Below are 18,334 nucleotides of genomic sequence, written 5' to 3'. Positions count from 1 at the left end.
GCCCCTGGAGCACCCACTGTGCAGCTTCCAGCATCAGCGAGGGGCAAAGCCAGAGTGTGAACCAGGGATCTGGAAACAGGCAGCTTGGGTCCATCAAAACCTGCAGGTGTGATGGGCTGGAAAGGCTTGGGTTTGGTTTCAGATATCAAAAGGTTTTGGCCATAAACCTTGAAAGAGTAGAAAAGCCTGAATCAAAACAGTCTTTCAAAATGTCAGAAAGGACCCAGAGAGCTGGCAGCCTCCAGACAGGGGGTGCAAGCCTGCTCTTCCCTGAGATTACAATTTCAGCAAATTCGGGTTTTTTTCAATGGGAAGAAAAACAAAAAACAGAAAACCAACTTTTCCTCAAGTGCATCCTAACAGTTCGAACTCTAAGCAAAGAAGATACCGGGGTGGGATGGGGTCAGGGTGCTTTTCCCTTCTATTTTCCCAAATTTCTGAAGGCCACAGAGACTCCTGTGGCCCCTGGGGAATTTCCAAACTGCTTTAAAATGCTGATCAATTGGCCATGTGCAGGGGTTTATTTGTGCTCATAGGACTGTGGTCTGAATATTTCATTTTAAAATTTACATCTGTGTCACTAGCAGCACTCAAACAAGGTTGCCATGGAAACAGCTCATTCTGGGGTGAGGATGCTGGCAGCAGTGCCCGGCCCAAGGAGCCGTGGCCAGCAAGGACCAGGCTGGGGCAAACCCCCATCTCTTGGTGAAGTCAAACAAGAGGAAAAGTTTCCCCAGCACCTGTGGGCAGAGCAAGGCTTGGGGGAGCTGGCAGGGGACACCAGGAGGGGACAGGGACACCCCTGTCCTTGCCTGTCCCCAGCTTTGGGCTGAGGCAGGGGGGAAGCCCCAGGGTCTGGCTGGGGGCTGGGGGGGAGCAGGGGGCTCAGGGTCCATGGCAGGAGGGGGAATAATCTGAAAGGCTCAGTCCTGACCCTCTCAGTGGTCACCTCAGGGGGGTTCTGCCTGAGGCTTCACTGCCAGGAAGGATGGAATTCAGCTCCCAAACCTCTCCCTCTGTGCTCCCAGGAAGCTGGAAACTGCTCTGATGCCCTCAGCAGCTTGACAGATGCCTGCAAATTACAGACTGCTCCCAGCTACATGGAAAATGGATTTGCCTCCTCAGTGCTGCTCTGTGTGGAGTTGGGATCAATGAGACTTTGACTCTCAGACATTCGTTTGGGCTGTGCCAGCCCCGTGCAGGCTCCTGGGGCACCTGCTGAGGGGGGGGACACCACTGCCTGTGGGGCCCTGTGTCCCCAGGATGCTCTGGTGTGCCCCCAGCACCCTCCCATCATCACCTCTGGTGTGGGGCAGCCCTGGCATCCCCCAGGATGATCCTGGCCCTGGTATCTCCAGGGATGATCCTGCTCCTGATATCCCCAAGGTTGATCCTGGTCCTGTCATCCCCAGGGATGATCCTGGCCCTGGTATCTCCAGGGATGATCCTGCTCCTGGTATCCCCAAGGTTGATCCTGGTCCTGTCATCCCCAGGGATGATCCTGATCCTGGTATCTCCAGGGATGATCCTGGCCCTGGTATCTCCAGGGATGATCCTGCTCCTGGTATCCCCAAGGTTGATCCTGGTCCTGTCATCCCCAGGGATGATCCTGGCCCTGGTATCTCCAGGGATGATCCTGCTCCTGGTATCCCCAAGGTTGATCCTGGTCCTGTCATCCCCAGGGATGATCCTGATCCTGGTATCTCCAGGGATGATCCTGGCCCTGGTATCTCCAGGGATGATCCTGCTCCTGGTATCCCCAAGGTTGATCCTGGTCCTGTCATCCCCAGGGATGATCCTGATCCTGGTATCCCCAAGGATGATCCTGCTCTTGGCACCCCAGGGATGATCCCAATCCATGCTGGGAAGGGCCAAGCTCCTTCCCAAAGGGATGCAGGTGCCAAGGGCCAGGCTGCAGCATGAGGAGCAGGAGCTGACAAGGGAAGGAATTAAGGAGGCTGCTCCAACTGCAGAGGAATCCAGAGATTTACAGTGTGGGAATGACAGGAGCTGTGGTGTGTGGCTCAGCCTCTCCAGATGATGGGGGGGGGGTTATTAATTTCCCTGGGGGGGTTATTAATTACCCTGATATCTCTGCAGAGAGCTGGGGGGGGGGGGGGGGCACGGAGCAGGGGGCAAAGCCATTAAAGGCAGCAGCACTTTGATGCAGGTGTTAGCTTGAGTTCACTGCAGTTTGTTATAATTTCAAACATAAAAAAGAAAAGGTCTCTGCCTGGTTAGGGGCCAACAGAAGTGAATTAGCAGGGTGGTTTCAGGGAGTAATTCAGCTTTTTGAAAGCTGAGCCCCACAAGGTGAAAATAGAAAGTTTCCTGGGGAGTTTTCTATCTTCCTGGTAAATCCCTCGTGCCAAAACCCCCCAGGCTCAGCCAGGTGCCCCCAGCCAGCACCAAAGGGGGACACCCATGATCTGCTGTGGCCCTGCTCCCTCCTGTCCTCTGCTCCCGTGTCCCCAGCTGTCCCTGCTCTGGAGGGGTTTGTCACAAGGATGAAGGGAGGGAGGAAAGCAAATTGATCCTGGGCTCTCCTGGGCTCTGCAGCCAGGATGCTTCTTCCTCAGGGCCTGCCCAGGGAGAGGAAATTGAGTATTCTGGCAGCTTTTCAGGACACAAATTGAATAGGGGGGGAAGAGAAGCTCCTTCTTTCTCAACCAATCGTCCAGCCTAGCTGTCTATATCAGGATACAAAATTAAATGGGTTCCTAAAGAGCGATTATATTTAGATACAAAAGCCCATTCTAGGCAGCTATCTGAGACTAAAATAATTAATCTCCCTTCACTGTTAAGATGCAATGGAGCATTTCTCAAGAAGTGAGTGCTGTGATTAACCCTTTGGGGGTGAATCTCTGCCCCACTCTGTGCCACGATGCCCCTTGGGTAGCAGAGGGGACGCAGGAGCCCCAGGAGGGATGCAGGACCTCCATCCTCCACTGGGTTAATCTGAAACTCCCTCTATCTGGGGATGGCTGGGAACCAATTACAAGATACAAAGCCGTAAAACATCTGGAAAGACAAAGTTTAGTCTAATTATAATAGATGACTATCTCTCTGCCTGGCTATAAATCATTCATGCTCTTACTTCCAGGCAGCCACATCCCTGAATTATCTGACTATTCAAAACCTCCTCCTCTTGTTCTACCTGTCTGGAGCGTTTCTGTGGCTCCGTTGGATTTGATTTCCAGTCCAGGATGGGAAAGGAGAGATGACAATGTCACGTTAGAGATGCAGGTGAGCAGAACAGCCCCGTGCTGGTGCCTCAGCATCACTGTCCTGCTCCCTGGGGCTGGGGGGCTGGAGGATTCAGCTCTTCCCTGAGCCAAGGGTGCAGCTCCTGCATGTGCTGCAAGGCTCGGGGCAGAGCTGAGCTCCTCTGCCAGAGCTGCTTGGCAGTGCTTTGTGTTTTGTTCACAGGATGTAACAGGAATCACAGCGTGGCTCCAGTCCAAGCTCCTGAGAGAGGAGCAGACCCAGGCAGCCTCCCTGGGGCCGAGCACAGCCAGCACCACTGTCCTCCCGTGGGTTTTTCCAGGGGTATCCCAAAAGCACGTCTTCTCTTTAGGGTACCCCAAAAAAATGTTCAGGGTTGTGTCCTGGCCATCCTGCCAGGATGCAGAGAGGCCTCAGAGCAATGGAGGCAGTGCAGGTGGAGCCTGGTATGGTGGGACTTGGTATTTTTGCTGTGCCCAGTGAATAAACTGGGTTTTTCCTGGTCGGGGATGCAGGTCCCAGCCAGGGCACTGTGTGCTGGGGAGAGGCAGGCAGAGCTGGTCCAGCTGGAGATGCTGGGGGCAAGGGAAGGGGGACAGGGCTGGGGGTTCCCCGTACCCCAGGCTCTTTGTCCCCTGCATCCCCCTGCCCCTTTCCCCTTCCCCAGGGACAGAGCAGGGTTCCAGCTCTGCCTGCCCAGTCGGTTTGGCAGGAATCAGGGGCAGTGTTCCCAACACTGATGGCTGCAGCCTCCCCAGAGGAGCTGCCCCGGGGAGGAGAGAAACTTTTCCCCCGCTGTGCTTTTCTGTGCATTTCTTCCCCTTTTGGAGGCCATACAGACCCCTACCTGCCTGCTGCTGCCTGCTGCTGCCGAGTGCCCTTGAAAAGACCCCTGTGGCACTGCTCTGAAATGATGGAGTTCTGGCATCTAATGATTCCTGACAGATTGCGGGCAGCCCGGCTGCTGGCAGGCAGGAGGCAGGAGGAGTGCTGGGTTACTGATGTTTGTGGTTATCACAGCTATTGGATTCCATCGATTACGGGAACGGGCCGGGCTGCCGGGGCTGTCAGGAACCAGGGCACAGCCCAGAGCCGTGCCAGCAGCCCGACAAAGAGGAGTCACTCCGGTTCGGCTCCGAGGGGGAGGACAGGCTCCCCTCCCAGGCACCGTCTGAGAGCCAGGAGCAGTTTTTGTCAGCCCCCTCCTCTGCTGAGTGCTTTCCCTCTCTGGGCTGTCAAAATCTGCACTTGGGCTCCGGATCCTCATCGTGTCAGAACCATTCTGGTGCTGGCAGCAGGGGCTCCCCGGGGCACAGCTCTGCCCAGCCAGGGGTGCACAGGCTGCCCCTCAGCAGAAACTAACCTGGCTTCAGATCAGATTTGCCTGAAGAAATAGAAAACTCCATTTTAAAATATTTAGGGTTTTTTTCTCAATAAATAAATACTAAAAAGTCGTCCTGCTGGAGCAGAGCAGAGCAGCAGCTCCAGGCTGGCAGAGCCTTTGTGCCTCAGCCCAGTGCCCAGCCTGCCCCGGGTGCTCCCCTCAGCCCTCAGTTCCCTTCCAGTGACTCTGGTTTATATAGAATTAGTTCTCAGCTCTATCAGTCATCAGTGATTCGTGTTTTAAGGATGGCCTGGCAGAACTAATTCCATTTCTGCACTCTGTCGTGCAGGATGATGATAACCTATGTACGGCTTCCCCACAGCGCCTAACGACCAGCCGCTGCACTTTATTTTAATTAATACAGATAGCAAATATATTTTAATTAGCCATCGGGATGTCAGGAGAGAAGCGAGGTCCCCAGCACATCCAGCAGCAGCCGTGACTTCACCCCTGGTGCAGCTCCAGCCACCTCCCCATCCCTCTGCACCCATCCCTCACCAACCGGGCAGGCACAGGGCACCGAGTTTCCTGCCAGCCCGGGGTTGGTGGCACAGACCCATCAGACCCATCAGACCCATCGGACCCATCGGACCCATCGGACCCATCGGACCCATCAGACCCATCGGACCCATCAGACCCATCGGACCCATCGGACCCATCAGAGCCTGGGAAAAGCCAGTTCAGCCGCGCAGCTCCAGCCCTCGGTGCCTGCGGGGGGAGAGCTCTCTGCGTGCTCCCAGACAAAGCCTCTCGCAGGGTCCCTCCCCCAGGGACACGCGATTAGAAGGCACTTTCGTAATTCCTGAAACTGAGAACAATTAAGCCGGCTCCCTGGTATTTCTGACGAAAGCCGCCCCTTGTTCCCCAAGGAAGTAACAGCCTTCCTTGACCTCTGCTCTATTATTCCCTTTGATTGATCTTAATTATATCAGAAAGGCTAATGATAGGCTTTGTGGGGGTGGGAGTACAGCGGGAACAAAGCTGACAGCTCTTTGTTGAGGGTGCACGGGGGCTGCTGGGGTGATGGTGCTGGGCACAGCCACTGTGCCCAGAGAACCAAACTGGGGAGCTGTGCCCAGCTCGTGAGCCTGGTGAGCTGAGAGGTACCTGGAAACCCCCCGTGTCCCCCAGGATGGAGAAGCAGAAGGCTAAAAGCTTATTGTCAACAAGCAAAGAGGACCCTGTTCTGCATGGCAGGCAGCAGAGATTGTGTCCCTGCCTCTCCCATTGCCCTCCTGTGCCACCCACATCAGGACATTCCATCCACACCAGGACATCCCATCCACATCAGGACATCCCATCCCACGCACACCAGGACACCAGGACATCCCACCCTTTGAGGGGAGGCCTTGCTCCCCCTGCACCCAAGCAGAGCTCCCACCCTTCCCTCCCCATCCTGGGTGACCACGTTGTGCCCCCTGGGACACCAGGACCCCCTCAGCTCCTGGGGATACAGATGGGGGCCATGGAAACCCATCTCCCTTCTAAGGGACTTGGTTGGATCTCCTGCTCCCAAGAATTCCTTCATCAGAAAAAAAATCACAAACCAAATAGGTAAATGGCTGCCTGTTTGCTTCATTATCTGCAGCTGGGATGAAGTAAATGAGAAAGCCCTTAAATGCTGGCTCTGGAGGCTCCTTGGCTTGCAAGCTCAGGCAGGGGGGGTGTGCTGGGAAGGGTTTGGGGCTGGTCCTGCTGCAGGAGCATCAGCATCAGCTTCTCCTCAGGGACAGCCCTGAGAACAGGGTGCCAGGAGAAGCTGAGGCCATGCTGGATGGGCCTTGGAGCACCCATGGCAGGGGGTTGGGACGGGGTGATCCCCAAAGGTCCCTTCCCCCCCAAACCAGTCTGACATTCTGGGATTCCTCCATCTGCAGCTTTCCTGCTCCCATCAAAGCATCTCTGGCAGCGTGTGACTCTGCAGCCTCCGTGCTGCTCTGGCACTCAACAAACCTCTCCAGAAGAGCTTTGATGTTCCAGGCAGGCAGGAGAGGGGCTTTGTCAGATGTTCCTCACGCATCCTTGTAAAACAGGGGTGTCATGGCTGGCACTCGTGCCTGGCTCCTGGCAGAATTGTTCCTGACACAACCTGCTGATGGGGAGGTGTGGGGAGAAAGCACCTGACTCTGTTCTTCCCAGCAGGTAAGGAATCAGCCAATTATAACCAGCAGTGTGTCATCCAGCTTGGGGAAGTTTTTCTTGGGTTTTGGTGGTTTTTTTTTTCTGCTGCTGCTATTGTTTTTGTTCCTACAGGGTAATTGCAATTTTTAATGTACTTCTGATAGCAGTGGGGTATGACTGGAGTGGGCACAGCTGAGAACAAGTCCTGTTTGAAGGATTGCCCTTTTGCCATGCAATATTTAATGCCCAGGGAGCAGGAGCAGCCACTGCTGAAGGGGCCTGGGCTGCCCTATAAGGAGGTCAGGAAGGAATTTGTCAGAGCTCAGGGGGTTTTTCAGGAGCTGGGCTGGCAGTGCTGGCTTTGTGCAGGCTCTTGGCTCTGTTCAGGCCTGCTGAGTTCTGGTGCTGTGAAACTTTGGGCAGGCTTTGTTCCCAAGGCCAGTTTGGTGCCTGTGGAGCAGGGACATGGATCAGTGCCCCCAGAGCCCACCTGGGCAAGGAGAGTCTCTGAAGGAGGTTTATTTATACAGCTCTGTGCCAGGAAAGCTTTGGGCATGTGGAAGGGCAGCAGGGAGCTGTGCAGATGTTGGCATCTGGCAGAGCCATCCAGCTGCTGCAGTGCCAGTGGTGCCGTTTGCCTTTCCCTGCAGACTCCGGGTGAGCCCCAGCTGGAGGAATGGGAAATGCTTTGGCATTTTGATGTTGTAAACGACCTTTTGCTGGGGGAAAATGAAAAAGCTTTGTCTCTGTGGGAACAGCTGATCCCCCCCCGGGATTGCTCTTGTTTTCTGCGCCCTTCCCTCCCCACCTTTCCTAATGAATTCCAAGAAATTCAATGCATTCCTACTCGGGAACACAGCCCGTGTCCTTCAGAGTCCTCTACACAATAGAGCCATCTCACTGCTGCCAGGCATGGGCTCCTCTGGGTACTGGAAACAAAAGCTGAAAAGAAGCCTTTCTATTTTTTTTTATTAGATAGCTTGAAAAGTTTGCTTTTAATTGAAATTGCTTCGCTGATTCCATCAAAGTGTCAGCGCTAAAACCCGTATGGGGAGAGCAGCTCCAGCTCCTGGCAGAGGCAATCCTGCTCTGGGTGCAGCTCAAAGCCCAGGAAAATCAGGAATCTTGGTGCCTTCAGGATGCAGACCTGGGTTGGGAGACCCAAAGCTGCTTTTTCTCCTACCAGGAGCAGCCCCAGCACCCAGCAAATGCCAGGAAACTGCTCCCCCGAGGGGCACAGAGCTGCTGCTGGTGTGGGACCGTGCCCATGGAGCATCCCCCCTGACCCTACACCTCTCCACGAGGAGTGGCCCCAGCCAGCACCAGGGATGTCCCCCCGGCACCCAGCAGCATCATCACCCCCCCAGGGCACCCTCCTCTCCCTCACAGGACACCCTGGCTCGGGTGCTGCTCCAAGGAGCAAGGGCTGCGTGTGGAGAAAACTGCATTAAATCATCTTAAAAGGATGAATGAGGAAGAAAGATTATTGGGGAAATTTTCTTTTGGGGAAATTCTGGCACAAAGACAAATTGAAATATTTCAAGGCAGGCTGGGGACTGAGTCTCGGATAAAAATAAAGCAGGAGGCGGCAGCACCTTCCCAATGACATTAACTCCATTCATCTCCCCTGTGATGCTGCAGCCCTTTGGCTGGCAGCACACAAAGGCATTAGGAGTTACATTTTCCTTCCCTGTTCCTCAAATATATTTATGCTGGGAGATGTTTGTGGAGGTACATTGTGTGCCTGGGGCAGAGGATTAATTCCAAACTGTCACCTCGCTTTTGGATGGGTTTGTAAATTCTGCTCTGTTGATTTGTACTCTCAGTAAATTGATAAAATCCTCTTTCCAAAACCTAATATACCATTTAGAGCTCACCAGGGTTTTAGACCTCATTGGCTCACATATTTATGTAAATATAGTGTCCAACAGCAATTTAAAAACTGCTTCATGAATAAACGGGATGGATGATAAGGGAAAAAGGGAACCAAGTTGTCTGGCAGGGGCTGTGTGCTCTGGAATGCAGGTTTGCCACATCTCGGGGTGATGGGGTTTGGGGTGGCTTTGGGCAGCATTGCCCTAGGACCCCTCTTCTCTGTGCCAGCACCCCAGTGGTGCTGGGAGCAGCCCGGTGTCCCTAAGGATGCTCCTGGGGTTGGAGCATGCATAGGGTCACATCTCCCCCCCCCCAGCCAGCCTGCAGACTGGAGCTGTGCACTCTTGCCCTGCTAATCACACTAATTGGAACACATTTTTAATGTTGTCAGCACCATTTACCTCTCTCATTTTAAACCCTTCCCTCTTTTGTCTCCTGGACATCTCCCAGGCTGGGTTTGCAGAGCTCCTCACTGCAGGCAGGGATGCTGCTGGCAGGCTCTGGGGGAGCAGTCCTTCAATTTAGGGACTCTGTGTCTTTGCAAATGGAAGTTTAGGACTCTCAGGAACAGCCAGAGTTTTCCTGATGTGGTATTTACATCCTCAGCCCCGTTCCTGTGCATGGTCACACAGCCATGGAGGGACAGGCACCGATGTCCTCTGCTATCATCCCCCAGCCACCCATCCACCCCAGATGGAGGATCTCATCCACAAAATGTTGACATGCTCCATTAATCCACCCTAAAAAGTCAGATGGAGATTCTCTCTTGAATTTAAAATATTTTCAGCTGTTCTGACTAGCTCTGAAATCATCCCAAATTGTCCAGCTTCCAGAACCTTCCCTCACTCCCCCCATGTTATTCCCGCTTCATTAGTGCCTGGATGTGGATTTACTGTCATCATCAGTTTATTGCCTTGCTCAGAGGGATGCACTGAGCCCAGCATCACTCAAAGCCCTGACTGGAGACCCCTTGAGCTGGCTCAGCATCCCCCTCCTCCCTTGTCTGGAGGGGATGGCAGCAGAACTGCTCCCACAGCACCTCACAGAGCCAGGGCCCTGCAGCCCTTCCCATCACTGCAATGCCACCAGCCCTGGGGACCACGGCTGCCGTCCCTCCTCTGGGTCCCCCCTGCAGCCTCCTGCCCTGGTGTCTTTGCTCTGGCACAATAAAGGCACGAGTGTGCGAGACAGAGACACGAAAATCCTTTTTGCTGAGCAGATTACACTGCTCGGGGATCAGCCCCATGGATTTTCCTTCTGTCGCACTTGGATTTTTTTTGGACGCCTTTGCGCTTGGCGCTGAATTTCCAGGCTGAAGCTTTGCGTTTGGAATGGCACCTCCGGAGCTGGGATTAGTGGCCAGGCTCTCTGTTCCCTCTGCTCTGCTGCCAGCAGCTCTGCTCTCAGCTGCATAAAGTTTCCTTTCACCTTCCTGCTGCAGCCATCTGTCCTGGGCTGCTCCTGCCCTTTCCCCCTGGTTTCCTCCCGCAGGCTCAGGCTGCCCAGCTGGATCCCAGAGCTGCTGTGGTGCTGCCCCGTGGCACCATGCTCCAAAGGGTTTGTTATTCCCCAGCCAGGTCACACCTGGGAGAGGCTCCAGGACAGAAATGGGATCTCCTCTGCAGCGTGGTGGGAACATTCCCTGGCTGCAGAGTCAACCTGGAGCTGAGCAGTTCTTGCCCTGGCTTATCCAGCCTCTGCTGCAGGTTCTGCCAGAGAATTCCAGCAGGAGAAGCTGCTCTGTCTTCCTCCAGCTGCTTCCCAGTGCCATGGATCTCCTCTGGACTCTGGAATCCTTTGGGATGAACTCTGGGTGACCAGGGGATTGCTGTAAGTATCTGAAGTTCAGTGATTCCCCTCTCCCCTGTGCAATTCCCACAGGGATGGCTCTGGGGGTGACTGAGGAGCCTGTCCTGCCCCAGCAGCTCGGGTTCTGAGAGCCACGGACCCCGGGCAGAGGGTCCTGGAGTGAGCACCCATCTCTGCTGGGCTCTCCTGTCCTGCCAGGACAAGGCTGCAGCAGACAGATCAGGAGCAGGAGCCAGATCAGAGCAGACAGGAGCCACGGGGCTGTGCACGAGCATCCTTGTGCAACACCAAGTTCTGTGTTCAGAGCTGTGACCCCAGGCAGAGAGCAGGGCAGCTGCTGCTGAGACAGAGGGCACCTTCCCACAGAGGGCACCTTCCCACAGAGGGCACCTTCCCGGGGATGCTCCCCACAGATCCTTCCATCTTTGTGCCATGCAGGGGGCTGAGGTCCCCAGACACCAGGCTGGACTCTGCAGGGAGAGCACCTGAGGCATCTCCACCTCGAGGGTCTCCTCCCCACAGCCCATCCCATGCACACCAGTGTGGAAAAGGATCTGGGGGGACAGGTCCTTACTGGGAAGGGCTCTGGAAAGCCACGGGAAGCAGCAGCTGAGATGCAGGGACCTGAGTCAGAGGATGCTGGACTCAACCTTGCCCCCTGCAGCCCCCCAGCCCCTTCCCCAGGCTCTGTGCCCCCCTCTCCATCCCAGGGGGTGCAGCCCTGGTTTCCCAGCACCCCAGCCCGGGCAGTCAAGTGGTTAAAGACACAGAGCTCTCTCAGCACTGAATTCAGCAATTTCATACCCCTGACGGGAGTGTAAATCCGTCCTGATGGACTGGAAAATTGGAAAGCCAGTGCTCATGCTGTATTTTCTATAGACATCTCCCTGAACTCCCGGAAGATACATTTATTGGCAGGCTTCAGTCCCTGCCATGTAACAGCACGTTATGCTAATTAAAATATAGTCTGTGCTTTGTAACAGGATTTCCTTGGAGCGTATTTTACTCTTCAGTAACCACTTTCAAATATTTGAAAAATAAAATTGCATCAAGTAAATAACTTTTGGATTGCTCACAGAAGGTTGGTCTTTTTCTTTGTTTTTTTCCTTTTTTTCTTTTCCTTTTTTTTCTTTTTTTTTTCTTTTTTCCTCCCCCCAAAGCCCACTGGAACTGGCTGCACTCATTGCAGTGACAGAGGATGTAAAATACTCTGATTTCTGAGGCTGCTCGTAGGCTAGATCAAAAGCTGTGTATTATTTAATAATACAGAGACTACTTAATTTACAGAAAAACCCCTAATCTGTCTGTAGGAAATGGGATAAGGAAGCAGGGCAGTGCCTCTGATGCAGGAACCCTCGGGGCAGGATGGGCCCTGCTCCCAGCAGGGATTTTCAAGGCTGGTGTTACAAATCCTGCCTCACCCAGGACTTGGGATCCAGCAATTCCTGAGCCCAGCAGAAGCTGACTTGGAGCTACGAGGGATGGATTATCCGTGTTCTGTGCTTCCCATTCTACAGGATTTGCTTTTAGAGGCCTCTGTGGCATTCCAAGTGAGCACGTTCAGCTGAGCTGGGCTATGGCCTGGTTCCCCAGCCCCAAATACCTGTATCAAATTCCTCACTGAAAGAGAAGTTAAAAATGCATGGAAGGAGACATTTGTGACTCCGTGGCATCCACAAAACGAGCACTTGAAGTTGCATCTTTATGAATTCATAATGGCAAAAACACAGGAGGAACAGAAGGCTAAGAGATAACTTCATTTCCTCCTGATCCAGCCTTGACTCATTCTTTCTGCTGAGGAGGAGAAGGAGATGCTTATTGTGGCCTCTGACACCTCCCCATCCAACAACCCCCCTGTTACTTCTGGCTCTGCTGGCAGCTCCTTGGAGCTGGAACTGGAGATGGAACTGGAATTGGAGCTGGAACTGGAGCTGCTCTGGGTGCTGCTGACCAGAGCTGGAGCCCAAAGCTCACTTGTTGCAGCCACCCTGAGCTCAGGCTCCCTCCTCCTCCTCCCTGCTTCACCCACCTTATTTTCTGGAAAGCTTTCCCCAGGTGCTACCCTTGAAGCCAGGTGAGTGTGGGTGCCTCGCAGCTCTGCTGGGACCTGGCACAGCCTGCTCAGAGGTGCCCAGGAGCCTTGAAGGAAAGGAGAGGGAGCAGAACCCAGGGGGCTACAGAGGAGCCCGAGCCCCAGCACCCCCGTGTTGCAATTCCCCAGCACCACAGCCTGGGGAAGGATTTGCTGGTCTCATCACAACCTCTAGTGGACACCAGTCCCCATCACCATGGCACAAGTGGATTTACAAAACCAGGGGCTCCTGAGGGTCCCGTTGCACCCCTGCTGAGCCTGGGCAGCACAGACCCCCCCTGCCATCCTGGGGGTGCTGCCTGCATGCCCCGTGTGTGCAGGCTGCATTCACACCCTGCTGGGGATCTCTCTGTGCTGGCAGCTGCTCCCCACAGGCTGCCCAGAGCCTCCGAGCACGGCGCCCTGCGGAAGGTGAGTGGGTGTGAGTGGGTGGGTGTGAGTGGGTGCTGTGAGCAGGGGCTTTCACACCTCCTCTCCTTTGATCTAAATGGCTCCACAAAAGCAAAACACCAGGAAGGCACCAGGCGAGCAAGCGACGGGCACACGTCACGTGAAATCAGTTGCTTCTTGAGAGAAGCAGCCAACAGCTCAGGCAGATGGAGAGCAACAAACCTCCTCTCTGCAGGGGCTGATCCTGCTTCCCCCTTCCAACAGCCCTAGCTGTGACCTCCTGCAAACAGAACCACAAAACCCCCCCCGGGGCACAGGGAGAGCTGCCACATCACCACCAGCTCCTGGGCTGCCCGCACGGGAGTTTGGGATTTCACAGCAATAATTCACTGAACCTTGTAAAGGGTCAACGATTTATCAGTTCCCTTCCTGCAAAGGAAAGAGGAGTCTGGTACTCTGTGTTCTCTTACCCTCAGATTTATGACAGCTCATGCTTGCAAGGAGGGCCACATCCTGCTCCTGTGGAGCTGGGCTGCCTGCTGGGGCTCCCAATGGGTGCTGGCAGCTGGGACATCCCCCCTGCCTCCAGCTGCACCCCCGTGCCAGGCCCTGCACTCACTCAGCTCCTCCCCAGGCTCATGGGAACCAGTGCTGGCCACACACATCTCCTGCAGCAGCTCCCTGGCAGCCTGGATGGGAGTGTTTGTGTAACCCAATGGAGAAAAGGGTCCTCCTGCCTCTGCTGCTGCCGAGCAGGGTGCCAGCAATGGTGGACAGAGACTTCAGGCCTGATTCCTGCCCACGTCCCTGCACGTCCACACACAGAGCACAAACCCACGCGGGTGACAGAGGGAACGCTGTGATCTACACCCACTTCTGGTTTGTTACCCGGAAAGAAAGATCGATTCTGTAATATAATCCCTGACAGAGAGCTGGGTTTGACATCAACAGAAAGTCAGAGTCTTTTAATGCAGTCTGAGCACGGGAGCAGAGAGGGAAGGTGGGGAGGCAGCACTGCCCAGCACTCCTGACCCCCGGAGCTGGTAGTCCTTGCTCAAACCAGCCTGCCAGCCCCCGGGTCAGCCCCCAGGCCCTGCACAATGCTGCAGCACCGCCAGGCTCCAGCCTCTCCCCTTCCCCTCCTGACCAATCCGCATTGGCAGCCCCGGCCAGCACCGCACCAACCCCGGCTGCTGCCTCCCTGCAGCCTCCCAGCTCCCAGAGCCCGGGCACCGGTACCAGCTCAGCACCGGCTCAGCACCACGCTAGTTCACCCTCACTTTGTCAAGTCACCCACAAGTGGGTCCCAAAGCCTGGTCTTGGGTCTGTCACCCCGGCAGTGGGAAAAGGAGTGGATTTGGGTGAAAACGTGACACGCGTGGAATGAACACGCAGCTCCTGGAGGAACGTTCACCACCCCATCGACAGCCCCTTCCCACCCAAACTGGGAGGATGGGGGCACTGGTGGGGACCTTGCACTGCGGGGTGGGGACACCAGGGGACTGGAGACACCGAGGGCTGAGGGCACCGGGGCTGGGGACACGGGGGGCTGAGAACACCGTGCGGCTTCCCTGGAGGGGGGGGGGGAGCGGAGGGTCCGCCAGGGCTCCCGGGGGGCCCGAGCCCCGGAGCTGCCCCCGGCCCGGCTGCGGGAGCTGTCCGCGGTGCTGCCGCTGTCCCGGGGCTGCCGGTGCTGCCGGTGCCGCCCCGGTGCTGCCGGTGCCGGCTCTGCGCTCTCACAGCAATACCAGAAGTTTCAGCCCTGCGCGGGGAGCGGCAGCAGCGGGGTGTCCGTCCCACGGCCGCTTCCCGCAGCCCTTCCCGCCCCGGTCGCCCTTTCCCCGGTGCGAATCCCCCTCTCCGCGGTCACGGCTGCATCCCCACCACCACCACCCACCCACCCATCCCGCCTCTGCCCGGTGCCCCCTCTCCCCGGCCGGGATGCGCAGGGCCCCGGTGCCCGGGGGAAGCCCCGCTCGGTTCGGCGCCGCAGCCCCGGCCCGCTCCGCCCCGCTCCGCTCCGCTTACCTGGTCGCGGTGCCGCGGGGCTGCCCAGCAGCAGGCAGAGCAGGCAGAGCCCGCGGGGCCCCGCCATGGTGCGGCGGCGGTGGGAGCGGCGGAGCCTCGGCGGGGCCGGCAGCCGAGTGGAGCCGAGCGGGGCCGGGCCGGGGGCGGGGGCTGCCGGCGGGGCTGGGGCCGGCGCGGCGGAGCGGAGGGCGGAGAGGAGCGGAGCGAGCGGCGGGGGAGGGATCCGGCGGCCGCCACGGCCCCCGCGCAGCGCTGAGAGCTCCGGCCCCGCCCGCGGCTCCCCCGGCCCCCCCCTCCTTCCCCCCGGTTCGTCCCAGCCCCACCGATCCGCTGCGCATTCCCGGCCCGGGGCTCCTCCCGGCTCCGCTCAGCCTCCCAGGTCCCACGGTTCTCCGCAGTTCCTCCCCACGGCTCCCCTCGGTTCTGGGATCTCCGGTGCCCCCCAGCTGGGGCAGAGCTCCCCACTACAGGCCCCTGCCCAGCCTGCACCCAGTCTCCTGTATCATCTCATTGCCCCTGTCCCCAGGCCTCCCAGAGCATCCCAAGTCCTACTTAGCACCCTAAGCCCCCCTCAGCATCCTCGGCCATTCCCAGGACCTCAAGCCCCTCTCACTCCCTGCTCAATCCCAGTCTTTCTCCCTTTCCCTCGCCCCCTCCCCCAGATGCAGCTGTGAATAGGGCAGTGGTAATGGGGGGGGGAGGGGGGTGTTAATACGGGCCCCATGTGCCCCGTTGGCATCACGAATGCACCAGGGTCTGGTCCTGCTGCTGGAGCCAGGCCGGGAGGGAGCTGCTCGCTGTGCCCAGTGGTGGGGTGATGGGCTCTGGGCACCAGAGAGATCACAGTTCGTGGAAGCTGCACGTCCGTGTCCCCCCCCTCCATAACGCGTGGCTGGCATTGTGGCCATGGAGGAGCCTCCTCAGCTCTGCAGCGAAAGAAATTCCCTGCTCAGCACCCAGAGCTCCACAGCTCCCTCTCTGACGGGTCGGACCACGGGCCTGATGACTCCTGGGAGCTCCCTGACAGGTCCGGTTCTGGCTGTGGCCCAGCCCGTGCCACCCGCAGCCGCGGGAAGCCGAGAGCTTCCAGCAAGTCCCTCCTGAGCCCCTCAGCGCACACGGTGTAATTACCATGACTTTGATAAGAATGGGAACGGTGGCTTTGTCCTCTTGAAAACCTAGATCCTACCCTGAAATGTTTACTGTAAATCACCTCCCGGTGGGAGCTGCCGGCTCCTCCTGCCTGTTCTGCCTGTCAAGCCAAATAGCCCGGGCAATGTCATGAAGCACGACAGGAGTGCCAAACACCACAAGACCAAAGCCAGCCTGGACCCCAAACAGCCAGTTTGTTGATGCTGCCATCTGAGATGTCCCTGATGCCTTCGGGAGAGCAATTACACCGATCCGGTTACCTCAGCAACAATAATCACACACTGGTACCACTACAAATGCCACCACGCAGAACACACCAAGTCAAGAAACTGTCCAAACATGAGGACTGATCCTGCTGCCTTGTCCCTGCCGGGCTCTGCTGAGTTCCTCCCCTGGTGCTGGGACAAGGGGCAGAAGTGGCAGCCAGGGGGGTTTTGAGGAGCACGAAGCAGGCAGTGGGGGCAGCGGGGACATTTGCATTCCCTGTGTCACTCCTGGCTGCTGCCAGCTGGGAGCAGTTGGGCAGCAGGCGAGAGAAGGACAAAATGAGAAAGGGAGAGAAATCACCGAGAGGTGCAGTGTATTATTTAACACTGTCATTTTCACATACAAAGTGGGATTCGCTTGCTCAGAGGTTTAATTTGCTCTAACAAAGCTATCTGTGGCAGAGCCACCGCAGCCTGCTCTGCCTCCCCCCCCTCCTCTGCCCCATCCCCAGCTTCCCTCCCGACCTGCCGGTATGAGAGATAAAAGTTGCCTCTCATTTAGCAGTTTTCCTTGAGTGGATTTTATTGTGCTCGTCTGCATTGTAGTAAACTCCTAAGATAGCCAGATAATAACACCAGCACCATGGTAACAGGCAGGAAAGAAAGAACAAATGCTGTATTTGTGGAGCAGAAATGCCCACGAAGTGGCAAAAGTTGTTGGTGATGGAGAGAGAACGATTCAGCTCAAGCTTTGGCTCATCAGCCCAGGTCCCCATGGGTGCAGCACCCACCAGCTCAGGACATTTTGCCTGGCACCAGCCCGGGTTTGTCACTGCTCTGCTGAGACCTGGGAGGGCTCTTGGGGTGCATTTTCTGACTCCTCGCCTGTCTCTTAGGGGGGTCAGCAACTGCTGGGGAGACCCTGGGGGTTTCAGCAGTTCTGGGGTCCTTCTGCCCCACGGGTGGGTTTTTGGGGAGTCAGGGGAACAGGGAGGCAGCAGGAAACACACCCGGGGGGTGCTGCATTGAGGGGGGATGGTCCTGGAAGGGGCTCCCCACAGCTGTGGGTTAACAGGGGGGTTTGAATCATGACCCTCCCGCACCGAGGCCCCTCGCCCGGACTGGCTCCCCCCGCAGGACATCACCACGCATCCCCAGCCATCCCTGGCCACCACCGGGCTGTGGAGAGCAGCCCCAGACAACGGCAGCACTTTGAGCTGGAGCTGTTTGCGTGGTCAGAAAGCTGAGGTATCAAAAAAGAAATAAAGAAGCATCTCCTGAGGCCACTTCAGTGGACATCGCTCTAATTAGCACCATGTTCATCGGCAGTTACCTCAGACCCTTGATTAACAGTGAAGAAAATCAATAAGCACACTAAAAAATTCAGATAAGTTTCACAGCTAATTTTAATTTCACATTTTAATCTCGTATTAATGTCAATCTTAATTACCATAATTAAGTCAGATGTGATTTAGCGAGGGAAGCTTGAAGATAAGGCGTTACAAGGAAGACAGAGCCTGTCTGGTGAGGAGACAAGTGCTGCTCACCCGGGGCTGGGATGCAGCTGAGGGAAGGTTCCCTCCTCCCTGTCCCCAGCCTCGCCTGCTTCCTGACCGAGGTCCTACGATGCCAACCGGAGCCTGAAGCCCCCCAGACGCTCTTTGCCCCGTTCCAGGGTGCCCGAGTCCACAGCCTCCCCCCGACACCAGCCTGGGGAGCACGGGGGGGGTGGCAGCCCCGCCACGCTGTCCCTGCCTGTGCTCTGCTTGTCACAGCGGCTGAGATCCGGGAGATCCAAACCGCCTGGAAAATCAATCTCTCATTTATTTTCGTGGTGGTGATGCAGCAGCCCAGCTCTGCTGCATTTGCTCTGCAGTTACACCCATCGATCGCCGCCTGCTCCCCGCACCCCGCACCCCGGGGGGCAGCAGCAGCCCTGCCCGGGGGCTCCCTCCAGCCCGGCCGTCACCTAAGGAGCCCTCAGACACATTCCACGTTCGCCTTGCGGGGAGCATCCCGCAGCCCGGCAGCAGCGGGGGGACCGAGCCCGTG

The 18,334-nt window shown here is 56.7% G+C and overlaps 1 protein-coding gene across 2 annotated transcripts in view; it reads right to left on the bottom strand.

Moving 5' to 3' along the window:
• SEZ6L (seizure related 6 homolog like) overlaps positions 1–15,182 on the bottom strand; it is a 34,464-nt gene extending 19,282 nt beyond the window's left edge. For both annotated transcript variants that reach the window (XM_071763498.1, XM_071763499.1), the window contains exon 1: positions 14,925–15,182. In XM_071763498.1, coding sequence (XP_071619599.1) covers positions 14,925–14,991 — 67 coding nt within the window. In that variant the 5' untranslated portion in view covers positions 14,992–15,182. The remainder of the gene's footprint in view (positions 1–14,924) is intronic.
• Between the last annotated feature and the right edge of the window lie 3,152 nt (positions 15,183–18,334).

This window comes from Heliangelus exortis, chromosome 19 (assembly GCF_036169615.1).
Source record: "Heliangelus exortis chromosome 19, bHelExo1.hap1, whole genome shotgun sequence".
Classification (NCBI taxonomy): domain Eukaryota; kingdom Metazoa; phylum Chordata; class Aves; order Apodiformes; family Trochilidae; genus Heliangelus; species Heliangelus exortis.
The sequence above is the reverse complement of the archived record's forward strand: the minus strand, read 5'-3'. Positions and strand labels throughout refer to the sequence as shown.